Genomic DNA, 24,404 nt, shown 5'->3' on the forward strand with positions numbered 1-24,404 from the left:
TATGTTTGTTTTAGTGAGTAACTTGTTAATGTCTATTGCTTCTTTCCCATGAAATTAGGTAAGCTGCATGAGTGTTTCTCATAGCTGTACTCCCAGAACCCAGAATGCTCAGCACATAAAAGGTACTTAATAAATATTTGACTAATTAATTGTTAACTAAAACATTATCAATGATGTAACTGATATGCCTCTAAGCTTCAGATAAGTTAGAAAATAAAGGCATCTGCTTCTTTCTCAATTATGAGAAATATCCAACTGCAAAAACTTGGGTGTCAAAGTTGCCTGGCCTTCTCCTGCTCCAATTTCCACGATACCGTCTGCTTAAATGTCAGATGTACTTTATCAATCTATCCTCTCAAAATTCAAAACCATGAAAAGAATGAAGACTTTCAGAACAAAAGATTTTTCCTCCATTATTAGAATACAACAAAAAAGCAATTCTCATAGTTTTGGACATTAAACCTGAAGGTCTTGGTAATTTGTAAAGGAAATGCAGTTATCCAATAAGTCCCAGGTCATTATCTTCTATGACCAGGGAAATAGTTCTGCTATTTCACTGAGATGAGGTTGTTAGCATCCCCGTATCACTCCTGCAGACTTCATGATCAGAAATAGGCAGACAATAGCATACGCCTAAAATGTAAACCAAATTATTCTCTTTCAATTATAGGTATGTACCAGGCTTCTCACTTAACCTTTCTTTCAACTACTCATCTACAAGAAATCTCAGTGAAACACTGAAAGAATAGAGTTTAAAAAATTAGAATCACCATGTGTCCATGCTCAGATGATATGCAGCTCAGCCCAAACACAAAACAAAATTTATTAAAATATTCATTATTTGTGTAAGCAGAACCCTAGAATCTAAATTTAAGAATATGGAAATATTTTTAAGACCTGAGTTTCATTAACAAAATATTAGGAAGGTATTAGGAAAGGCCACTTCTTTCACTTAGTCGTTAGATATTAACTGAGCTCCCACCATAAGCCAGACACTGTATAGCACACTAAAGAAATACAAATATCTTCTAGCAGTAACCAAATTTTATTAACTTAATCTTTATTTGGGAAAAAGAAAGAGAGACCAATGTTTCCAGGTTAATTCTCTCATGTTCATTTAAATAAAAGCTTTCTTCTAACCACTGAAAAGTTATTCTTACCAAAGGTCTATGTTCTTACTTCATTTTAATCTAATATATAGTCTTTTAAATATACATATTCTTTCTGGTAAAAAGTTATTTTTAGCCCAAAGTAAATTCTGATAAACTTAAGTAATCAGAGGCTTAATTTTTTTTAAAGGTAAAAATGGGTCCAAAAAAAATAAAATTTTATTCCCAAACCACAATTGAAGGAAATAATAAAAGATGCATTAAGGTAAGCTTAAATCTTCCATTACCCTGTTATAAGAAATATTATCAGAAATATTACAAATGTCCAACATGCTCAGATTAGCATCGCCCATAACTCCATGGAAAATTTATCCAAATTTTATCTCAAAAATCTTAGTGTAAATCCACAGTAAATCCCACAGATCTCCTACAATCACAAACAGAAAGAGAAAAAAAAAAAATCCAACAAAATTCTAAGCTTAATAAACAGATGCCTCTTCCTGACAAGGCAATGGCTGTCAGGCAAAGCAATGACTTGTGAACTAAACTGATTTTCTCACATTCCATAGGTGCCAATATTTATCTGGAGACAAGCCATTACTGATTATTGGCAACTGTCTAGAAAAAGAAAGCCAATGAAACTCAGAGGGCTAGAAATGACAATTACCCAAATCCAGGAATTGTTCTAGAACAAAAATCCCAGAGGACAGACAGCTCACTCTGTCGGTATCCCGGTGAAGTATGGACAAACAAACGTGTCTGCCAAACCCTTTACAGAAACTCTTAATGAACAGAAAAATACATTAAAATTGAACTTCACCACCTTTCCAATACATGGCAACCTCAAAAATAGAAGTGCCACAAGTAAAGAAGGATCAGAGGAAGACAACTGAGAAACAGGGAAGAGGATGAGAGAGCAGACATTACAAAACCTGTGCATATCACACTCCTGGATACTCAGAATTAACTGTTTTAAAATAGGAGTTGTTTTAATAATATTAATATCTAGTTTTCATTACCTGACAGGCAGATATAAGTTAAGTATTCGCCTTGACCCCCAGTTGCCAAGAAAGGAATCTTTTTCTTTGTCCTCCTCTTGACTTGCACAGCTCCCAGCATCCTTTCATCAAGAGGCGCAAAAATTTCCTTGCTGATGGCAGATTTGGCACTCATTGTAGAACAAGTGAGGAGGGCACGCAGTGAATTTTCTAAAGAAGAAAAAGAAAAGGAAAGTTGGAATTGACAACATTGTAAGGGCTCACATAAGAATGAGCAGCAAGCTGATCTGCAGATGAAGTAATTTTCAATTTGCAGTTTAACCCCTTACTTGAAATGCATTATAGAAACATTAAAAACAAGGCCTTCATATTTGTAATAACTATGAAAAAATAAAAACAAAAAGGAATATGTATTTGATCCCTGAAAACGTCAAACACAATGTGAGATGAGCAGCATGAAATGGGATCTAGAAAGTTTGTTCATTTCCACCCCAAAGGCACCTAACTTGAACTGACAAGCAGTATCCACCCTATTCCTGTCCTGTAAGGAACAGGATTTCACACTTCCACTTGAGAAGTCTTTCCAGTGCCCCCCCAACAATCCTTAAAGTCAAGAAGTTCTTCATACTCCTTCAAAATCTCCTTTAACTCTAATGCAAATCCATTTTCCTAATTCTATCCATAGTGGAAATTATATCATCTTCTACGTCATAACTATACATGCAACAGAAGATCATTAAATTAATACCCTTCTGCTGCCTTTGATTAGGCTACGTAACGAATTCTTATTTATTAACCTCTTTCAGTGGGCCCAACTTCCACTGCTCCTCTGCATCTAGTTGCCATGCTTTGGACCCTTGACAAATAATCCCCATTTTTCTTCAGCCAAAGTGAACACAGAATTCTAAAAAAGTATCTGACTAATGCTAAGTATGTTAGAAATGTTACCCAGCAGTTCCCGCGTGTTATGCTCCTGTGGCTAACTGGCAGTGGGTGCCCAATAATTAAGAAATAAAGCAGCATGTTTCTGACTCACAGTGAGTCCCTCCAAAACTTACACATACATGGGCCCCCTGTTATATTTAGTCTTCTAAAAGATGTACTTCCCTAATGGTCTTAACTCTGCTTATTCATGTCCATTATGTTCAAGGTCAACTTGAATATTAACTCTGTCATCCAAAAAGCTCAACAGCAACTTGAATAAACTCTATTCCACCATCCTAGTCATAAATAGTCTCTGCCTTAATCACTAACCAATTTTTGTCCAAGCAATTAAAAAATCAGAATTAAAGGTGCAGACAGGGCCTATGGCTTGATCGTGAAGGTTGTGCAGAGTACCCAGAGATACTGCATGTGGATCAATATCACAGCTATATATAGCAATAGCAGCTCAAAGAGTTGATCAACTTGCTGTAAAATGGAGCCAACTGGTAAATAAACACCTACTATGTGCCACCCCTATGGTCAGTATTAGATGTAGAAGAAATAATTAAGATAATAATTCTCCAGGAGTTGACTGCTGACTACATCAAAGGTTTCAGTTAAATCCAGATGATTTATGATGAAAGACCGTGGGAATATCTTTTCCAACGCAAGATTCACAAATGCACCCAATACAGCTGTCCACCTGTAACCTGTCCACATCTGTAGCCTACTGGGAGGAAAGAGATAATATATATACATATATATATATACACATATATATAAAGAGCATCCCTGTGGATAAAGAAATTTCTCCTAGTTTTAATTCTGTAATAGAGCAGGTTTTCCTAGTGGCATCAAGAATGCCTATCTATACATACACCAGGAATACATATCTATGTAGATCTCTCTATTATAGATCTATACCCAGATCTATTTGTGTTCTGATCACAACATTTTATCATTACTCCACCAGGTTCTTCATGCTGGCCAAGAACAAAATGAGAACAGTGTAGGGGGACCTGTTTTTCAATGTGCTGACCACTAACTGATATACTATGATTTCCTTTAAGTTAGCAAACATTTCCCCCATCACGATTTACCCCATGACTTTCAACTAAGCAGGGTGTTGTAATTTACCAGGGACATTTTTCCAAAAGAGAGAAACACAGACTAGTTCTTTTCTAGCTCCAAGGCCTCTCCCCTCTCACCATTTGGGGACACGTAAAAAAGAAAGCCAGTGGTAGCTCAGTGACTTCAAACCATTCTACGAGCAACGCAGAAAGCAAGCCACAGTCCCAAACTCATCAGGCGTTCTCTGACCAGCACCTTCCCAACTGGCACGGCTTTTGCTTTTTCATCTCAGATTCACATTTTTCTAAAACTGTAGTTAAAAGAAATAGAAAGCTATCATTTTATTGTATAAAATCTGTCAGAAAAAAAAAAGAAACAGGCATGTTTTACCAAACTCTTAGGAAATTCTGTTCTTTTGGAAAACTGCTGAGAAATGGAAATGACATTTCCATTTTGTTTTTTATACTGATATTCAGTGACTAAGACCAAAAAAATAAAAAAAAAAAAAGAGGAAAGATAAAACCGGTAATTTCACTGAACACAAATTTTAGAATCAAACAAACTTGAGTTCAAATTATAGCTCCAACATCTATACCTATGTGATTTATGAGTAAATCTCAAAATTGCAGATCATTGGTTTACTAACTAAATGGAGATATCTTCACCTACTTTCTGGAGCTGAAGAATTAAATTAAAAAATACATGCAGATCACTTATTCTAGTGCCTGAATTTAAAAATTTGTTTAAAAGTGGAAAACTTTGATTAACTTTGCTACTATGATATGAAAAATAAAAGGCCCTCTGAACTTGTAGGAACTGAGTAAATGTCGCCATCCTTACCAGAAGGTATGTGCAAAAGTGAAACCCAACTTAATTTACCACAGCCTCACTTTTGTCACTCCTGGGTATGAGAGCCCCTACATATGGATAAATGGTCTCTCATATGGAAGGCTCTGTACTGAGTGTAATAAAGATGAGGAATTAATAGGCGTCATCCTCAGGAAACTTAGTAGTAGGCAATTATAAGACTCACTCTACGTGAAATGATTGAAAGTTTTTGTTCAGGGCAATGATATTAACAGGCCTGTGTGGAGCACACATATATGTACGTTTTTAATGTCCCTCTGGGAATGGTAATGTACAGTGGGTTAGAAGGGAAAGAATCAGAAAGTAAAAGGACTACCATTATAGCAATAACTTCGTGGCAGTAACTTATAAGAGTATCCCAAATCTGCTTGTGCATCTGAATGTGGCATAGAAAGCTTTTCAAAAGCGCAGACTCCTGGGCCCCTCCTTGATACCCACCAAATCGGAATCCTGGGATCTGTATTTTAAACAACTCTAACTTGTTCTCATGCAGCCATGCAGTCATCCTGCCACCTAATTTAAAAACTGTTAGCTTAAAGAACTAAAGTCCCAACGAGAAAGGTGGTGATGGGAATGGGAAGAATGAATCATTTTGGGAAAGAATACAGGAGTAATGGGGTTTTTCCTTCTGATTCAACCCAGCAGCTTTATCAGGTCTTACACCTCACTGTCGGAGACCCCACTGCAAGACAGTAAAATGAACACAACAGCAATGGTGCACCAGTGAACACACTTACTTCAACCTGCATCACCCCATGGAAGCTTTTTCTTTTCCTGGTCCACAGCTTCTATAGGATATAATTATGAAGTTTTCCATCCAAGAAACCAACCTACAATATGATTTGCAAGTCAAAGCAGTTGGGAAGCCTTAAGTATTAATTGCAAAAACTAATCATGGTTAGTTTTGATATTCCTCAAGGCCTTTTCATGTATCTTCTTTTCACTTTTGGCCACCTCATCCATACATACTCAATTTTTTTAGTACATGGCCACTGTGGGGAGATGGCCCTCCAGCACCCATACCACCAGGAAATAAGACTGTCCTGTAGGGTAGGAGTTGCAAACTCAAATGACCTCAAGGATCAGGCAGATGAAGCACATAAGTAAAGGAGTACAAGTGTAAGATGTTTTTGTCCTCCAGCATCAACATTTTTGGTCTCTAGTAGTGGAAATGATATTTAACCTCTGTGGTCAGAGGACCAGGAGTAGGGATAGGGAAATTAAAAATTTCCAGCAAATTAAAAATTGTCAAAAATTGCCATTGTCAAGGCATTCATTATCATATAGATGGTTCCGGGGGGGGTATAGTCTACAGGCCTTAAATATTTCTCATCTGAGAAGAAAGAACTTCCTCTGATGAGACAACAGTGTCATCTATTTAGCTTAAAACTATTAGATATTTGAATTGTCTAACTTCATTAACTTCTCTATTCTGATCACATGCTTAACATGCAATCTTCTGATCATGTTTTGGCCCTGTGGCTGTGCCAACACAAGGATTGTGGACTGTCTGACAGTTATACTTCCCATTGTAAATGAGGAACCAGGAATTTTAGGTATCAGCCTCCGAAGCTAGTTAACGTGACTCAACACGGAGGCTGATGCACTCAACATGCTGATGTCAAGTTTCAGAGCCTTCAAAGGTGATACCATCCTGGAAGACTTTTGAGGAGAATCAGCTGGTCCTCTCCAGTGCACAGGAACTCCAGTATGGTAAACCCAAATAACTTAGAAATAAGACTATTTTCTAAAATTGGGTTTCTCTGCATTGCCACTTTGTTTTTGAAATTCTACAGATGCAACTTCGACTCCCACCTATAATCTGATGACACTAATCATGCATCTAGTGCAGATTACCTTCTGGCTTTAAACCCATGTATCTAGCTGCAGACTGAGCATTTCCACTGAGAATTAACCTAGACTCCTCCTTCTCCCGCAAACCCCTCAAGCTCCCAGTCCTATGGATTTGATTTAATATTTCTGGACTCTTGTCAGTTTTTCTTCCTTCTCACTTCCTCCACCTTAATTTGGGTTTTCATCATCCCTGGCCTGAATGATTTTGATGCCCCCTGTAAAAGGGTTCCAGTATTGCTCCCAATTCACAATCAACCCTCTATGCTGTCCAGTATAATATTCTAAAGGATGAATATGAATAAAGCTTAACTGTATTTAATTGTTTCTTCTCTACGCCTCAGGTCTTGACAAAGAAACACAATTACCTTAACAAGGAAAAGGTCAATGTTGTAAATGTTGAAACCAAAGTAGAGAAATGTTAAATTACCTTGCTTAAACTTCACAGAATATAAAATACTAAATGCTACAAGTCAGATGTTTTTACACAATCATGAAATCTAAAAATAATCTAAAAATGTTAATTTTGCTCCAAAGCTCGAAAACTTTATAGGTAATCAGAAAATATGCATTTGTTGTGCAAAGAAAATCAATTTTATTTTTTTGATGTCATATATTAGGACCAATGAGATAATTTGAGGCCAATTTAGCCCCTTTATGAATGTTTACTTAAGGAAGGGTCACTGATTATTAATACACAAAATTTTTACTTAGACAACATTACTATTTGATAAGATAGTTCAAGGTGAAAACGTTAGTCTATGTCATATAAGCACGTGGATAAACAATAAATTAGACAAAAATTTTAGTCCACCAGCCAATCTTTCCATGTAGTTCAACTACTACTCTTAACTAATAGTTCTTCCAAGTTGAATCTAAAGAGTCAGATATGCCAGCAGAATTGATAGATAACTTTAATCTGATGATAACATTCAAAGTTTAAAAGTGCAATCACTCCAAGTTCAATCATGCTTTATTGGTACAAACAACAAGGGCTATGACATAGGCTTGCAGTGGTGAGAAACCAGATGGAAATAGCAGACCAAGAACCCATACTGAGGGCTTCACAAGCTTTACAGAATCGGGACTAAATCAATAAGCATACAGAAAATCCTCTAACAACATACTTGAAGAAGCCAGAAATTTCTAAACAGGAAAAACAAAAATTATAGGGATATGAACAAAAACTAAAAATATTTTCTATTCTGCTAGAAAAATAGCTGGAGACAGGCAAGAAATATCTCAAAAGAAGAATTTCAAACAAAGACTGCATATCTACGTCACCTGGTGTGCCCAGGTCCTGCTCACAGAGATCCAGGGGACCTAACGGGCAGGACCTAGGACTTGTTTTCCGGAGGAACTCTTTAGTTTATTTGGCTGTACAGCAAGATTCAGAACCACTGTCTTTGAGTTTTCCCCTTGTATTTAATAAATTATTTATAAAATAAATGAAAAGACTTCATACATGGCAGATACTCCGTAAAGCCCTAGCAATGAATCCCTAAAGTTTGCAAAGAGCTTCATGATTTACAAAGCACTTCCACATTCAATCCACATGTACAATCAAGATAACCACTAAATGAATCTTCCAAGTTTGCTTCAAGACTGTAAATTAGCATCCTTAGATATGCGCTTTTATGAATAATAAACTGCCATTTTTAACCCACCCCAGTGGTCTAAGGATTATGAGTTATAGTTCCTCTCTCACAGAGATTAACACTTGAGTTGGAGCCCTATGAACCAGCTAGGCTAGTATAAGATAAAATGGTGTGAGCATTCACATGTATATGCGTACCATAGATGCATGTTTACCTCAGATTCATTTTTAAGGGCAAAATATTATAAACAACCTAAATAGCTATCAATCTTCATTGCCTAAATACTGTATAGACCATCCACCACCAGAATATTACATGTCCTTTTAAAACCATGGCATAGACTTATAAATATTGACTTGGAAAAGTGACCAAGAAATAATACCGAATGAAAAAAGGAAGGTTACAAAACAGAAAATGTGCTCATAAATGTGCAAGTATATGTATATATTCATATGCATAAAGAGATGTCTAGAAAAAAGTTTTCCAAAATGTTAATATGATTCCCTCTGGATTTTGAAATCAGAGGTCAGAGATTCTGCAGGACAGTAACTTACTACACGATAACCTTAATAGAGTACTCCTTAAACATTATGGTTTTGAGGCATACTCTTTCCCTCCAAACCGGAAGACACATCAAAATACATTTCATTGTGATCCAGTTATCAGGCTACCCTACTCTTCTTTGCAGCTCCAGTCCAGACATAGTGTTAAGAACACCAAAGTAAATTAGTAAATTACCACCCTCAAAGAGTTATGAGAAAGGAAAGCAAATGCTGTGAATAACTATAGGCCTGGAAGGCATTCTTGTGAGATGAAGCCGGCACCCTTCCTGTGACCAGCAGCAGCTCCGTGGGCTGCAGGGCCCGTAGCCTGGTGAACAGAATACCGACTACAGATCAGCTTGCGCCTGCTCTCTCAGACAACCACCTCTGGAGCAGTGCAAAAACAGCACAACCATACACAACATCCCTGGTCATAATGTTTAACTCTTTAAGGAAGGAAATAAGAAATCTTTCTACCATCAGACTACCAAATACTAGGAGACCTGGTTGGCTTTCTTTTCTCTGTATATACTAACTCTCCACGTAGGAGACATTATGTTCACAGGACTGATTCTCTGAGCCTGTGACTCATGTCTGCTTCAATTATAAACCTAGCCTAGACTATTTTCATCTCCTCTTTCCTTGTTTATATGTTCAGTAAGCATATTCTTCTTGTAGGTTTTGTATCCAAAGAACAAATCCTGTTCTACACTCAGACAAGACCTGTGTTTATACAAGTTTATTTACACTGTGTGTGTACTTTTTAATCTTGTTGTCAATCACTACATCTAAACTTTAACAAATGCTATGACAAAACTGAAAAAGAACACCACCAAGAGCTACAAAGGATATGCCATTTGGAGGACTCATTAAGGCAAGATGAAGATTTCATAAGCATCACGCATTCAAGGGATTCTATAACAAGACCTCCACATTTACAAGTTTAAATTTCAAGAACCATTTAAGTTGGTTCTACATCACCCATTCTACAGTAATGGGTAGAAATAAAGTACCAAAGAGGAGGTCAAGCTGGAATGCTCTCGTTGGTACATTACAGATTATGATAAGATTATCAATCCAAAATGTCAGACTGGCCTTAAAAAGTGAATTGAACTGTATGAAAACAAACAAAAAAGAGAACAAAGAGTAGTAAGAGAAAACAAACCAAAAAGAGCTCAAACTGTTTGCATCTATCAATTTTTACTGAGCATTCATGTCATAGTGGCACCTAATAGCTGGTTGGCAAACGAAGAAAACAATGTATTGACTTGAGAACATCACTGATAGCAGATGGCACTGGCGGTAGCTAAATCTATCCCTACCACGTTCAAATACAGACAAAAGCCACACAGGGATTAACTTAACATGGAAATAAACATTTTAATTGTGTGCTTGCTGAATGAGTATGTCTTTTACTTACAGTGAAGAAAAGACAGAAGAGGGAAAAAGCACTAAAGCCATACATGAAAGAAAGTAGAAGGCTTAGGTAGTGGTTCAGATATTTTCCTGTTAGAGGGCGGTTTGACTGATAACAGAAGTTATAGAATAAAAAACCAAAAATGTAGCTACCAATAAAAATAAAGAAACAAATAAATGGATAAACTCTCCAGCAAGTATAAGATAAGTCCTTTATATCAGATTTTTGTTGATTCAAACCTTAGGTAAATTTTAAGTTTTCTTGATTTAAGCTAATTCTATTTGGGAACAGATTTCAAATGCAACGCTAAAGAAACCATGAGACTTTAAGGAGAACTTCCATTTTTAAGTGTATGAAACTTATAAAAACCGAAGATATGGTTGAAACAAGTTTACATGTTTTCTAAAATTTTTTAAATCGGAGCAAAACGTTTTCAAAATATTCTCTAAATCTAACATCAATTTTAAAACATTTCCTACCTGAATCCCTGATTTGGAGAATAACACCACTTTACAGTTTCCTGGGAGAGCTTCACTGAGTTTTCTACAAGTGCTGTGTCATCGGTGATAGACTCTGACATAAAGTCTTTCGCAGTGGTGAGGGGCACAGAAGAAATGTGACACTTCGAGGGGCCACTTTACACATCACATCCTTACCTTGTCAGTTTAAAAGGCGAGACATTGTGCCCTTCAATTCTTCCATTTCACAAGCGAAATTTCAAGTAAAGTTCATTAACACTTCTGATCTCATAAGGACCTGGCCAGTGACTATAATCTAACTTTAACCCATCTCCCCAGTGGTCAGCTTCCTGAATTTACCACAGTGAAGTAGAAGCTGAATGGTGACAGGCTACCTCTCAGTCACCAAAAACACTTTCCCCACCCGTCAGCTACCTCAAATTCTGACACAAGAGGTACATACACTTAGATATGTGACTTTGGCATTCAAAAATCCTTATTAATATGTTTTTACCCTGGTGGGGAGAGAGACTTTATTCTACAGATGACGAAATTAAAGCTCAGAGTGGTTAAGTAAATTGTCCTAGATTACACAGCTTATCACGGGGAGAGTAGGGATTTAAACCTAGGAAGCATAGCTCCAGAAGAGCCTTTGCTCTTCCTTACTATGTCACATTGAAGAAATGAGACAGGTAGGGATAGGTGAGGAAGGAGTGCATTCTAGGTGAACAATTTCCACTGCTTCATAGTTCTGCCTCTGACCAGCCTCGCTTTCTGGTGGACAAAAGATACTGTTATCATCCCTGCCCAGCAGCTATGGAGATAAAGAACTAGGCTCTAGCTTGAAGTCATTCTTTCTGGATATCTGCTCATCTCGGGTATGCATGTCATGCTGTTTAGCTGGCAAAGAGGATCACATAGCATAATCTCTTTGGATAGAGCTTGTTTTGATTCCACAAATAAAACTGGGGGGTTGACAATACATTAGCCGAGAGATTCTATGACAGATCTCTGTCTCCATAAATGGGACAACGCCCACCAAAGCCTCATCACAGCTGTTTGCCACTCTCCTTTCAGCAGTTTGCAACAGAAGTCAACTCCTGAGAAGACCTTGGATGACTGCCACAAGGCAGTTTTATGAACCTTGTAGGCTATTTTCCAAACCGGAAAGGGCTTAAATATGAAAGGCACATATTTCAAAGGTTTCTGGTGGTTCTCAAGGGAAACTCCTCTTTCCACTTCCTTTGCTGTATTACCCCCCTCTGGTATTTCAAAAGCACAACTTGGACGCTCCTTGCTACCTCTCCCTTCACACTGTTTCTGTGCCTTCTATCTTTCACTGCCAGTGCTTCAAACCACCTGAGCTTCACAAATTTAAAAGGCTCTGCAAAGCAAAGTTCATTATTTCATTTCACTGAGAAGAATCTCTGCAAGACCTTCACAAATCAGCCAACCAACAACCATTCTTTGACATCTTTTTGGGGCCCTACCCACCAGCAGCTTATATCCAAGCTGAAAAGCATGGGCAGGGCAGAATTTTGGCATTCTTAAGATGAGAAGTTTAATAGCTGGAAGTGATCCTAGTGATGGCCTAGCTCACCCAATGCTCTCATTGAACTTATAAGGAAACTGAAGTCCAGACAGTGACTCCAAAGTCATACAACTAAGGAATAGCAAAGCCAAGGCGGCTGGACATTGCTCTCCACTTTACTGCAATGCTCTTTCAAGTAAAAATCAGAGAAGCATGAAATGATAATAGGAAATATTACAGCAGTCCCAAGTTTGTGGAAGGAAAGAGCAGGTGATATGTATGTTGCGGGAGCAAGGAGAAGAGAGAAAGGGACAACGTGGTTAGTCACAGTGGAGAATCATCTCAGGTTCATTTTTTTGTGAGAGAAGGAGGAGTTGGCATAAAATTAAGTGCTGGCTAGAATACCTCTAGCTCATAGAGTCCTAAATCTTGGCTCCTGGCTATCACCTTTTATCCCTTGAATTTTCACAGTTTATGTTTTCTCATTTGGCTGTTAAGGCCAAAAGCAATGATGGCCTGCCCAAGCGGAACAGCCTGGGGTAGTCGAAGAAGCACAGAGTAACTCTGGCCAAGTCCCAACCCACGGGCCTCTGTGCTGACCCCATCTGACAGCAGCCTCGCCTGCAGTCTCAGTGCTCTGAGCCACTGGCAGGAGAACTCACCCTGGGCGAAGGCACATGTCCGTTATCAGTCTAGGAATTAATATTCTGGCAGTGGTGGTCTCCTGAAAGTACATACTAGCCACACCAGCTGTTGTAAGGGGTTCTCAGTACCTATTCCAGGCCCTGGAAACACCAGGGTAAAAAGACAGGAATCTGTCAAGCCCAGTTCTTGTCTTTGGAGCTGCACCCTTCAAGCCTCGGTACAAAAACACCACCAGGTGCCTGCAATCTGTAATCAGTGCTCTATTAAAGTACTCTCAGAAACCCCGGAATTATCCTGATTTCCACACACAGCTGCACAAGGTCCTGTTGGGTAACTGTAAGAGTCTTTACAGGTTCACTTAAGACTCCCCAGAAGCAACAAATTAGAATGCCTTGGTTAGGATCCAGCATCCCATGACAGTGAAATCTCCATGTGAGTGGGATGGGTAGGTAGGTGGGCATCCTTATTCTATGTCTTCAGATGTAACAGAATAACCTACAAATCCAGGTCAGACTCGAGGTCCATATGCAAATGCAGGCTCTGCCCCATTCAATCAGCTCTTCTGTCATTCAATGTCAACCCCTTTTTAATCAGCATGTTCTGGAAAATAGCTAACTTCTGACCTAACTAGATGTGCAGTATCTGATAGGGAAGAAAAAAAATCTATTAATTGAATACTACTATAACGTGAACTCAATTAACACTAGTACAAGTTTAATGGTATCACACATTAACAAATTGTAAAGACATTCAAGCACCTGTGATCAGGATCGCCACCTAGAAGCTGGGGGCCAAGATACAGCGATCACTTCTCCCCTGCCCCAACCTGACAAGTGCTGTGGTGAAAAGAAGTCTACATTTGTCATCAGAGGATCTAGATCTGAGCCTGTCTTTGCCTTTACTCGATGAGTAACACTTGGGCAAAAATCCTACCTAAGACCTGCATCTTCATCTTTACAATAGGATAGCGCCACCCACTTCACAGGACTGTTGTGAAGGACCAAAAAGGGAGGTCATGAAAATCAGCTCCCCGGGTCTGTCTGCTCCCACCTGGGCTGCCCGGTCCTTGAATTTTGGCAGAGAAGCACCTCAGCATGTCAGCTTATATTTGCAAAAGGATGTGCATCACAGTGTATTTTACAAAGCCTTTCCTCAAGTGTCAACCTATTTCATCTTACAAACTTATGAAGGTGGTATAAGCCTCTGCTTGACAGGTAATGAGAATGGATGGGTCTTTCTCCTACAATCTCATCCTATTCCCATTGCTCCCCTCTGCTTCGCCTCATGGAACTACCAATCTAAGCAGGAAAATAATGACAGGAGCCAACTGAAGCTTGCCCCACTGTGAGTGAAGTGTTGTTATCCAAGGGAGATGCAGAGTGGTATGGACATTAAAAAAAAAAAAAGGAAAAAGAAAAAACAGAAAATGGATACACAAAGAGCAAAGCTGGGGTGAGATCACACACTCATTTGATATGGTGGCGCTGCCCTAGACAGTCAGGATACTGAGAGAACAAGATCAATAGTCCTTTCCCTCATGGAGCTTACACTCTAGTAGGGAAGAAGAACAATCAGCTAGTTAGCCACTCAATGCAGCAGCTCAGAAGAGATCAATATAGACAGGTCCTGTGGGTTCAGCAAATAGGCAGAAGCATAAAAAATAATAGCCACTGTCATTTACCATGAACCATCGGCAGGAGAATCTAACAGTGTGGGCTCCAAGCCTTCTGAGAGGACATTCCTCTGGCCTTGAATGAATATATCTGTCCTAGTAGCTCCCGCTCCTTATTAACAGAGGAAACGACAAAATATCATCTAGGGACAGGACCTATCCTTCATTCAACAAACATTTACTGAGTAACCACTACGACGTGGGCTCTGGACAAGGGTTGGAGATCACAGACAAATTAGATATATTCAAGGAAAAAATTTTCCAGTCAAGGAGAAAGACAACGGAAACCAACTAAATGAAGAATCTGAAGTTGCTGCTCCACAGCAGCAGAAGACGCGGGCACAGTTTAATCCTTCAGAGGCTGGTGATCAGAAGATACTTGCTCTATTAAGCCTATCCTTGAAATGTAATTAAAGAATTTAATTAAGTCTGCCTGTGCGGATTATGCAAGCAGATCTGCTTCGGTGGAAAGCCATAAGCAATGCTTCGGGAAGCCGTTAGCTCTCCGTGTGTGACCTGGAACACATGTCTACTCTGGCCTCTGCTGCCACCTGGAATCTGCGCAATGGGTGTGGCCCGAACTGCTCCAGCACAGACAGACAGACAGACAGCCCCTGGCCTCTGGTGGAACACGGGGAACACTCTGCAGGGAACCATTTCTGCACAGAACCCACACACTTTCAGAACAGCAAGAAAAAGTACATAAGTGGTCATGGAGACACCGCAAGAAAGAGGTGTCTGAAACAAATAGGAACTCTGCAAATGTCCATTTGGTACTAAGTATTATTGGGAGGAACAGGGAGGTTGAAGAAAAACTACTTTAAAAATGCTCATCCCCACCTGTGTAGAAAAGTTCACTGAAGTGGGAATGGACAGACCTGAGGTCATAAATGGATAGTTTTGCAAGAACAAGTTTTCATGGCTCACACACATTTTAAAAAACGTTTGATGTGAAACAGATTTCCAGTTTGTTGTAAAAGTTGGGAGGACCTGGCAACACTACGCCCCTGCACCCCACTGTCTCTACAATCCCAAATTCACCAGTCCTCACCTCTCCCTATCCGTTCATCCAAACTGAGGCTTCGTGTCAGGTGACCTCCATCATCCAAGTTGCCCTGTTTTTCTAATAACTGGCCTGCTCATTAACTCATTCCTGTCTGGTTACTGAGGATGCAGTAGCTGATATAGATACTACATTAATTAGCACGACTGGGAAAGTTGTAAGAATACATTTTCAGAAAGGTAGAGCACAGTTTTTAAAAAAAGGAGGTACTGCCCAAGGGGAGAGTAAAGCAGAGATCAAGAAATCGTCACGTCCATTTGGGGAAACTGAATCAAGGGCATCAAAATAAACAAAAAACAAGACAAACATTCATACCCCATAGTCGTCTTAGAAGTTTTATAAACACTTTATATTCTCCCTCTCTCTCCCCCAACATGCCAACTACGCTGATAAAGTGCCACCCAGCAAGCTCTGGAGAGACAAATACGAACAAGGTGGAATGCGTGTTGAGGAGGCAAGTGAGGTGGGGACGCCAGCGGTCTTTCTACAGCCAGCTGGTATAAACTTCTGGAGGATACTTCTTCAGTCATATTTATCAAAAGCTCTGAAAATAGGCAGAACCTTTCCAATACCAATTCTACTCCTAGGAATTTTTCCAAAGGAAATCATCAAACGAGTGGGCAAAGATGCATATTCAAGGATGTTCATCTACTCAACTGGTATTCTTAAAAATACCAGCCTGGTAGTTTTCTTTCACCGATATCCTCTTTAATCTCTACATAGAACCTTAAAGAGTCAGTGTTCTACAGAAACTTGAGGGCCCAAACTTTATCTATGTACGTTTTCACCCTTTCAGCCAGGCATTTCATTGAGTATCTATGTTCAAATCCATGCCAGGAACCCAGAGATAAAGAAGACAATTGCTGCTCATGGACAGGCCCGCAGGGCTGGCATTGTCTGGAGACTATGCCCCATGGAGCTCTGAACCTGCAAGGGCTTCATAACCACTGCTGTTTCAGGGACCACTGGCTTCAAACTGAGAGCTCAAATACATAAGATCTGCATTTTGTTTTTCAAAAGAACTTTTATGTCTAGCCATTCCCTCATAGCCCCATGCAACAGACGTTTTAGATTTCTGTGTTCACCTCAAAAGTATCTAGAAAGCAATAAATTACAAAATGCCAAAAGATCATTCCCAGGACAATCACCATTCGCTTTACACACCAAACGTCATTACAGAATTGGTCTGTTAATTCTCTGTGCCTTTCCATAACACAGAAATCGCCTGTGCTTCTGGACAGTTGTGTCAATGTGACGGTTGATGGAACGGTTTCCCATAAGGTCAGCCTAACCCAACCCAGCCAGACCTAGGAAGCCCTGAAGAGACAGAAGTCAGAACTGGGAATCAGGAACTTTTACTAGTCAAATTAAGATAAGTAAATTAAAACAAATTAAGATAGATAAATAACATAATTTTTTCAAAAAAGTACCAATGCCTTAATCGGTTTGATGACTGGCTGACGTATGGGTACTTTTTGGCTGCAGCATTCCTTGAGGCTGAGTTATTTACAGAATGACTATGCTGATTTCCACTATTCTAATTCTAGCCCTCAGTTATCATATACTTCTCAATGGTATGTAAATATAAAGACAGCGCACTGTTCTTAGACAGAGAAAGCACAAACAATTAAATGCAAAAAAGTAATGTCAATAGAGTACCAAAAAAAAGAACTTTTCATTTTTTTCCTATGCAATTAACTTAGAAACCACATGGAAATTAGCCAAGAAAGAATGCTCAGAAAGAAACAAGCTTAATTACAGAATCCACATCCCATAGATACCTACTCTATTACAAAATTAAGATGCTCTAATTTCTTAACAGAAGTTGAAGGAAAAAATTCCAAAAAGAATCTGGTTTGAGAAATATCCACTGAGCTGAGATTTTATTCTGTATCATTAAGTACTGAAGAACTCAAAAGAGAAAAAAAAGACACTTCACAATCAGATTTTAACAAGAAAGGCACAAAGAAGAAAACTAGAAGAAAAGGCATAGGAAGAAAAGAGAAGATTCCGCAGTATTTCCAAAGACCCAGGCCAATCAACCTAGAGACAACTCTACAGATCAGGGAACTTGTTTCTTGGTAGAAGAGGCCAGGCACCAAGCCAAGGGCCTAGGAAGCAGAGAACCTCACTATTTCCAAGCATCTGGCCTCAGAATGCCAGCAAGGAGGCCACCCATCACCGGGGTGAGCTCTGTTCCACTGGACAGAGCATATGTTGAGCCAGTGACCCATGTATGGTAAGTCTTTCTCAAAGATAGCTTGAGAAGTGGAGATTTCTTCTCCGCTTTCTTACATGAGCATGATGGCAGTCCTCACCCTATACCTAAGGCACATACAGTGGTTACATGCACCATTTAGTCCATGGGTTGCAGAATGGCTACAGTGGATCATGAAAGAGCTAGAGTTGGGACAGATATCATTGAGAATCATGAACTCAGACTGAGATGATGCTTTTTAAGTGGTCCCATGGCTGCTTCTCTGTGTAGCAGCTATGACTTTCAGATGCTCCCTGTTAGGGAATAGCTCAATGAATGTGTGCTTTTACCCATGATGATTGGATTACATTAGAAGAGGGTATCTTTGGAACTGTGTGTGGGAAATGAGTTATGAGCCAGGCAGACAGGGTCATGCCTCAGAATGCCTTGCTTCTCACTTTGTGCTTCTGAGGAAAGCTGTCAAACCTCCTGATTTTCTGAACCACATGGGTATGCCTCCCCAGTACGGGCTGAGTAGAATGGTAGGGGGAGGGAGAGCCTTGACTTAGGAAGAGTCCACCCAGTCACGATATGGTCTTGCTTGAAAAGATAAACTGAGCCAGATTCCGAAAGAATACCCAACCAGTACTGGGAGCTGAAGCTCCAAGGTCAGTTATGCAGAGTGAGGCTAAGATGAGAAGGCTGATCACATGCAAGCCAAAGTCAGAAAGAAAGCTGATCTGTATACTGAGGAAAGGGAAGTGCAAAGAAAGAGGGAGAGAGAGAGGACAGAGAGAGGATGGGGAGAGAGAGAAGAAATAGGAAGAGACAGGAGACAGAGAGAAGGAGGGGGGGATAAAGGAGAAAGCAGAGAAAGAAGGGATGGAGAGGAGAAAGAGAAAGAGAAGAGAGAGGAGGAGACAGCAGAGAGAGAAAGAGAACGTAGAGAGAGGGAGAAGCCCCCAGAACTTCCTGTTCATATTTAGGCTTATGAAAAACTCCTGTTTTCTTAAAGTAATTGTAACGAGCTGCTATTTCTTGAAACAAAAGGAGCCCCAAAAAAGCAATGAATACTGGCAAATAAACCCAAATCTGCAAGTAGTATGTGTCTCTCTTTATTCATAAAATAGTCTGCCCAAATCAGTTCATGCAGGTCATTGAGAGAACACAGATTCATGCAAATGTGCAATTTGTTATTAAGGGGTGTGGATAGTAAAATAGACAGCCAGTTCAGAGTTTTAAATACACTGAGAACTTCCCCTGCCTATGTTAGCTGCTCAGTTCACTGAGCTTTTATCATCCCCAAAGGCAACATAAATCTAGTCAAAAGACATATTAATGCAAGATGACTTTTGTATTTTATGTAAGGGTAAAATCAACCAATTCAAGGTTATGATTCCCATAAACTCAAACCACACTAAATATGTCATCTTAAAAAGAGAAAGAGAAAGGAAAAGAAAGTATGCCTAGAAGACAAACTTTGGTGACAGACAAGTAGATATCTCAGAATTGCCTTTTCTCCATGACTGCATGGCCTGGAGAGGCTGCTTCTCACACAGGATGTCTCACGAGGAGCTGGTAGATGGCCCCACCCAGCCGCATGTCCTCTACACCCACTCCCAGGGGCGCCATGGAACCCCAGGCACCTGGTGGCCCTCCTCTCAAGATGATCATTCTTCCTCCTGCTGCTTCTCCCACGGCTGGGCTAAATGTCACTCTTTTATACCACATGCCCATAGCTCTATCACTGTACCAAGCTCATTGTGGGGAAAACTGTAATTTCCTGCTTATAAGTCTATGTTTCCAAGCAGACTCTGAGATACTGAAGAAGTCCCAGCACCTAGCACAGTAGCTGGTACATCACAGAGCTGAAAAAGCCTGTCATGAATGCATGGATCCATCTCCCCACTCCTGTCCCAAGCCTTTCTTTTAAGGGCACTACTTAGCCCCATAGTCATGCTGAAAGAGACAGCTGTAACCAACCACCTACTAGCTCTGCCTTCCCTTGGCTCTGCTGCAGCCATACCAAACACAAGACCATGACCAACCCTGCAAAGGCACAGTCTACATTCCACACCTTCTCTAAATATATTAAACCGATTTTTTAAAAAATAATAGGGAAAGAAAGAAAAAGAAATCAAAGACACAATCTTACAAGCTTACATAAAACACCTAATGCAGGACCATAATTCAGGGGTCAGCTAACATAAAGGGCTACATAGTAAATATCTTAAGCTTCGTATAACCTTTGGTCTCTGGTGCAACTGTTCAACTCTGCTACTACAGTGTGAAAGCAGCCAGAGACAAGACAAATGAATGGACGTGACCGTGTGCCAATAGAACTTTATTCATAAAAACAAGTGGCTGACCTACAAGCCAGAGTTTGCTGACCTCTGATTAATCTAATGCAACAAACACATATCAAGTATATATGTATGTGTAAAACACTAATGTCAGCTGCTGAGGTATATATAGCACAGCATCCCACGCCTACATTATACTGGAGGAGGATCAACCATAAATAACTGGAAAAATGTCTGATGAGTATGATAACAGAAGCACAAACAACACTGAACAGTCAGCTTTAGGGCACCTGAACTGTGGACCATGACCTCCTCTTCCAACGCTCTTCCCTGGCTCTTGGACACTTTGGTTTTCTCCCAACCCCTCTGACCACTTGTTCACAGTCTCTGAAAACTTTTCTCTACTGGCTTGTGTTTTTTCCTAAAATTTTATTCCTTAAGGTTCTGTCCTAGCATCTCTTCTCCCTTGGTGACATCCTTCATTCTTAAGACTTCAAGTACCACCTATAGGCTGAAACACATCATAGCTACATCTTCTGCCCGCATGTCCACAATGACAGTCCTATTAAGAGTTTACCTGGATTATCCAAGACATGTCAAACTCAGCAAGTCCAAAAACTGAATGGATCATCTTCCCCTAAACAGTTTCCAGTCCTATGTTCCTATCTATGCACCCAAGCCAGAACACAACTCCTCCTATCCCTCACAATAGATAAATTGCCAAATTCTGTTCAACTCTCCTTTCTAAAATCTTTCCACATCTACTCACTTCTCTCTCTCTTTTGCCATTGCTCTAAATCAAAGTGACATCATCTCCTGCCTAGATTACTACCAACATCCTCTGCACTGAAGGACCAGTACCTAGTTTTGCCTCCCTCCAACGCACTTCCCACAGTGTACAGCTAGAGTTACTGTCTAAAATGCCTGGGTAGATACTTTACCAGCTGTCTCTCAGCCCAAGCCATCCTTTGCATTCTGCTTTACGATGCTGGGGCTAGAAATCTGCAAACCACATCTCCCAGATCCCTTTGCAACTCGCTTCTTGTTACAGTCTGTCTGTGACAGCCACTGGCAGGAGACTAGAAGGCAGAGGTGGAGAGAAGAAACTCTCTTCCTGTTTTCCGGCTCCCGTCAGCCTCTACAGCAGCAGACAACTCTAGCTCCCCACACTGTTAGCACTCTGTCTACCAGCCATGGACTCTCCTTTGATGGTCTGAGCACCAGCCACAAGGCAATCCCTCCCAGAGGGCCAGGTACCTCCTTAGCAGTCAGCACATCGGCTCTATGACAGCTCCTACTCTGAATGTCTAGGTTAGTTAACATCATCCATTCCCTTTTATCTGTCCCAGCCCCAGGCATTGCAGCTGCTTCCTAAGTTCCTAGTTTATATTGCCTCTGCTTCCAGAGTAAACAGTATTTACTCTTCCATCCAACACTCTACATCCCTGACTCCCTGTGTTAAATTACCTCAGTTAGTATCTGAAATACTAATTTTGCATTTCTTTTCTGACCTGATGCCATATTTGGTACCAAGAGTGGTTTGGAGGAAACCACTCTAATAATGGGATTCTGTGATTGCTTTCTTACCTCTCTGACCTTTAACAGTGATGACCTCCTTGTCTCCCTCCAGTACATTCCCTACATGCACCTCATGTGATTTTTCTAGAATGTCTGTCATCCCCTCAATGACTCACTACTGCCATCAGGAGAGTGGGTTTGATAAGGCTCCCCAGGTTCTAGAGCCACCATTTCTCTAACTTCTCTAGCCACTCCTTCCTCCTCCTTCAAGCTCCAAGCTCAAACCACTCTGAACTTCCTTTCTACGAAGTCTCTTTCAATCCCTCACAAAGCTATCTCCTCAACCTTGTTTATTGCCCCTAATCCTCTCTGTGTACCCGGTTAACTCCTATGGGCTTAGAAAGCACTTTCTCCAAGAGGTCTTCCATGCGGCCTGAACTCCATCCATTACAGCAGTACTGATGTTGCCTGGTTAACACCACGTAGTCACTCCGTAACCCTCCAGAAGATCATGAATTCTAGAAGGCAGGTGTCTCAGTCCGTTCAGGTTGCTATTAATATAACAAAATTCCATAGACTGGGTGGCTTATAAATAACAGAAATTTATGTCTCCCATTTCTGGAGACTAAGAAGTCTCCAGCTCAAGGTGACAGCAGATTTGGTGACTGGCAAGGGTCCATTCCCTAGTTCATAAATGGAGCCTTATAGATGGAAGGGACAAGGCAGCTCTCTGGAGCCTGTTTTATAAGAGCACTAATCCCATTCAGGAAGACTCTGCCCTCCCTGACCTAATCGCCTACTAACTGCCTCCACTTTCTAAAATCGTCACATTAGTGATTGGTTTCAACCTATGAATTTGGGAGGTGGGGGGCATAAACAGTCAGACTATGGCAGTAAGTACCATGTTTATGTTCACAGTTTTAATCCCACATAGCAAGAGTTTGTTGAATGAATGGATGAATCCATGAATGAGAAGGTACAGATTAATTCCTACTAGGGAGATTTGGGAATGCTTCTTAAAGAAGGTAGAAGTTTGTGGTAGACCACCAGACCCAATCTCCAGCACTGTAAAAATTTTACAGAAAATAACATTATCCTTAGCTTCCATGGACTGCCTAATAAAATAGGTAAAAAGATGTTTCTTTTAGGAGTGTCCAAAGTATGTAGCATTTGGAAAATAAACTTTTGGGGAAAAAAAGACTTCTATCTTTGGGATTCATTCATAGGCTAACCACATAGACAAAACTACCTTAGAAATATAGTAACTAAACTCCCTTGGATGTTTATCACCCCATACTCTTCCCTTTAGGGGACTAGCTTGATTCTAACCTCGGTTCTGAAGTAAAAAGTGTACTGAGATCCCAATAAACTTTATTGCTTTCCCTTCACAAATCTCATACACCGGATTTTAGAAACTATTTGAAACCAAGTATGCTATAAATTTGAACATTGCTTTCAGAACTCAAATATAAAGTACATCAATGAGGTAAAAATCTTTATATTGATCTCTCTACATAGATTTACTATATAAATTAGATGCTTCCATGTTTCGAATCCATTCTCCCCTTCCCCACACAAATAGTTGAAATAATAAAAGAAATGGCTGAGTTTTCCTGTAGTTTTGTAACTTTAAGGGTAAAAGTAATAAACCTACATAAATTTTACTGCTCAAAACTTAACCTACCTTCCATACTTAAAATTTATTTATGATAAGTCAAACATTGACCAAAAGCTCCTAGGTTAATATTTTCTCAATGCTTCTTGGCTATTTAGAAGACTTATTTTTGCTGAGTACACATCATAATATTTTGCTGTTCAAGGTTTTAGTCCTTAGGAATTTGGGTAATCATTTACTTTTTTCCTTGATCTCTTGGTAGCAATAATACACTTAGCAGAGATCAATGATAGCACCTATTCTCCCTTATTTATTTTCAGGTACAGTAATAACATTAGGACTATCCCTAGCATGAGGTTAAAATAGCACAGCACCAGGAGGGTGGAAATTATTCTCTGAGTTTGGTTAGCTTTTTAAAATAGAAAAATTGTTCCCACTTCTCATTGTTACTTTATTACCTCTTGACTTTAACAATGGATCAAATGCCTGCTCCTGTCCCTTCTTCTCCCTGCCTTCCTTCCTTGTACCAAATTCCTTCCTAAACTTGCAATAACCAACCTAAGTGGGCTTCCTATACTTGAATCTCTCAGCCTCACTTCCCCCTGCTACATCCCTAGTAGTTCATTGAAAACAATATCCCCAAATCACTTCCTGTGCATTTCAGTTCAATCTCATCTCATTTTTAGCATCCCATAGGCCTCTTTATTTTTCTCTTTTCAAAAAAATGAGGGGAAAGGGAGGAGAGGGAAATTTTGGTAACGGAGACATAGCCCAGAGCAAAGACACAGTGAATGGAAATGCACCCTTCCTGGGAACTGACAGCCAGAGAAAGAAAGGGAAAAGCAAAAGCATAAAAGGCCACTAATCTAGCCCAACCTCTCACTTTACAGATTAAGAAACTGAGGTCCACAAAGGGGAAATGACTTTATCTAGATTCACAAAGCATCTATGTGTTGAAGCCATTTCCCGACACACAGGCCAGAATCCTGTCCACTCTTTGCAGTATGCATGGTCCTCACCATCCC

At 39.9% G+C, this 24,404-nt stretch overlaps 1 protein-coding gene across 2 annotated transcripts in view; it reads right to left on the minus strand.

Moving 5' to 3' along the window:
- The window catches only part of STXBP6 (syntaxin binding protein 6), a 235,936-nt gene that overhangs the window by 160,851 nt on the left and 50,681 nt on the right, over positions 1-24,404 (minus strand). Inside the window, exon 2 of one of the 2 annotated variants that reach the window (XM_069463857.1) lies at positions 2,129-2,317. The exons of the other annotated variant lie outside the window; for it this stretch is intronic. Within the exon in view, the coding sequence (XP_069319958.1) occupies positions 2,129-2,282 (154 nt within the window). The 5' untranslated portion in view covers positions 2,283-2,317. The remainder of the gene's footprint in view (positions 1-2,128; positions 2,318-24,404) is intronic. 2 annotated transcript variants of the gene reach the window in all.

The sequence above is a fragment of the Eulemur rufifrons genome, chromosome 2, assembly GCF_041146395.1.
Source record: "Eulemur rufifrons isolate Redbay chromosome 2, OSU_ERuf_1, whole genome shotgun sequence".
Classification (NCBI taxonomy): Eukaryota; Metazoa; Chordata; class Mammalia; order Primates; family Lemuridae; genus Eulemur; species Eulemur rufifrons.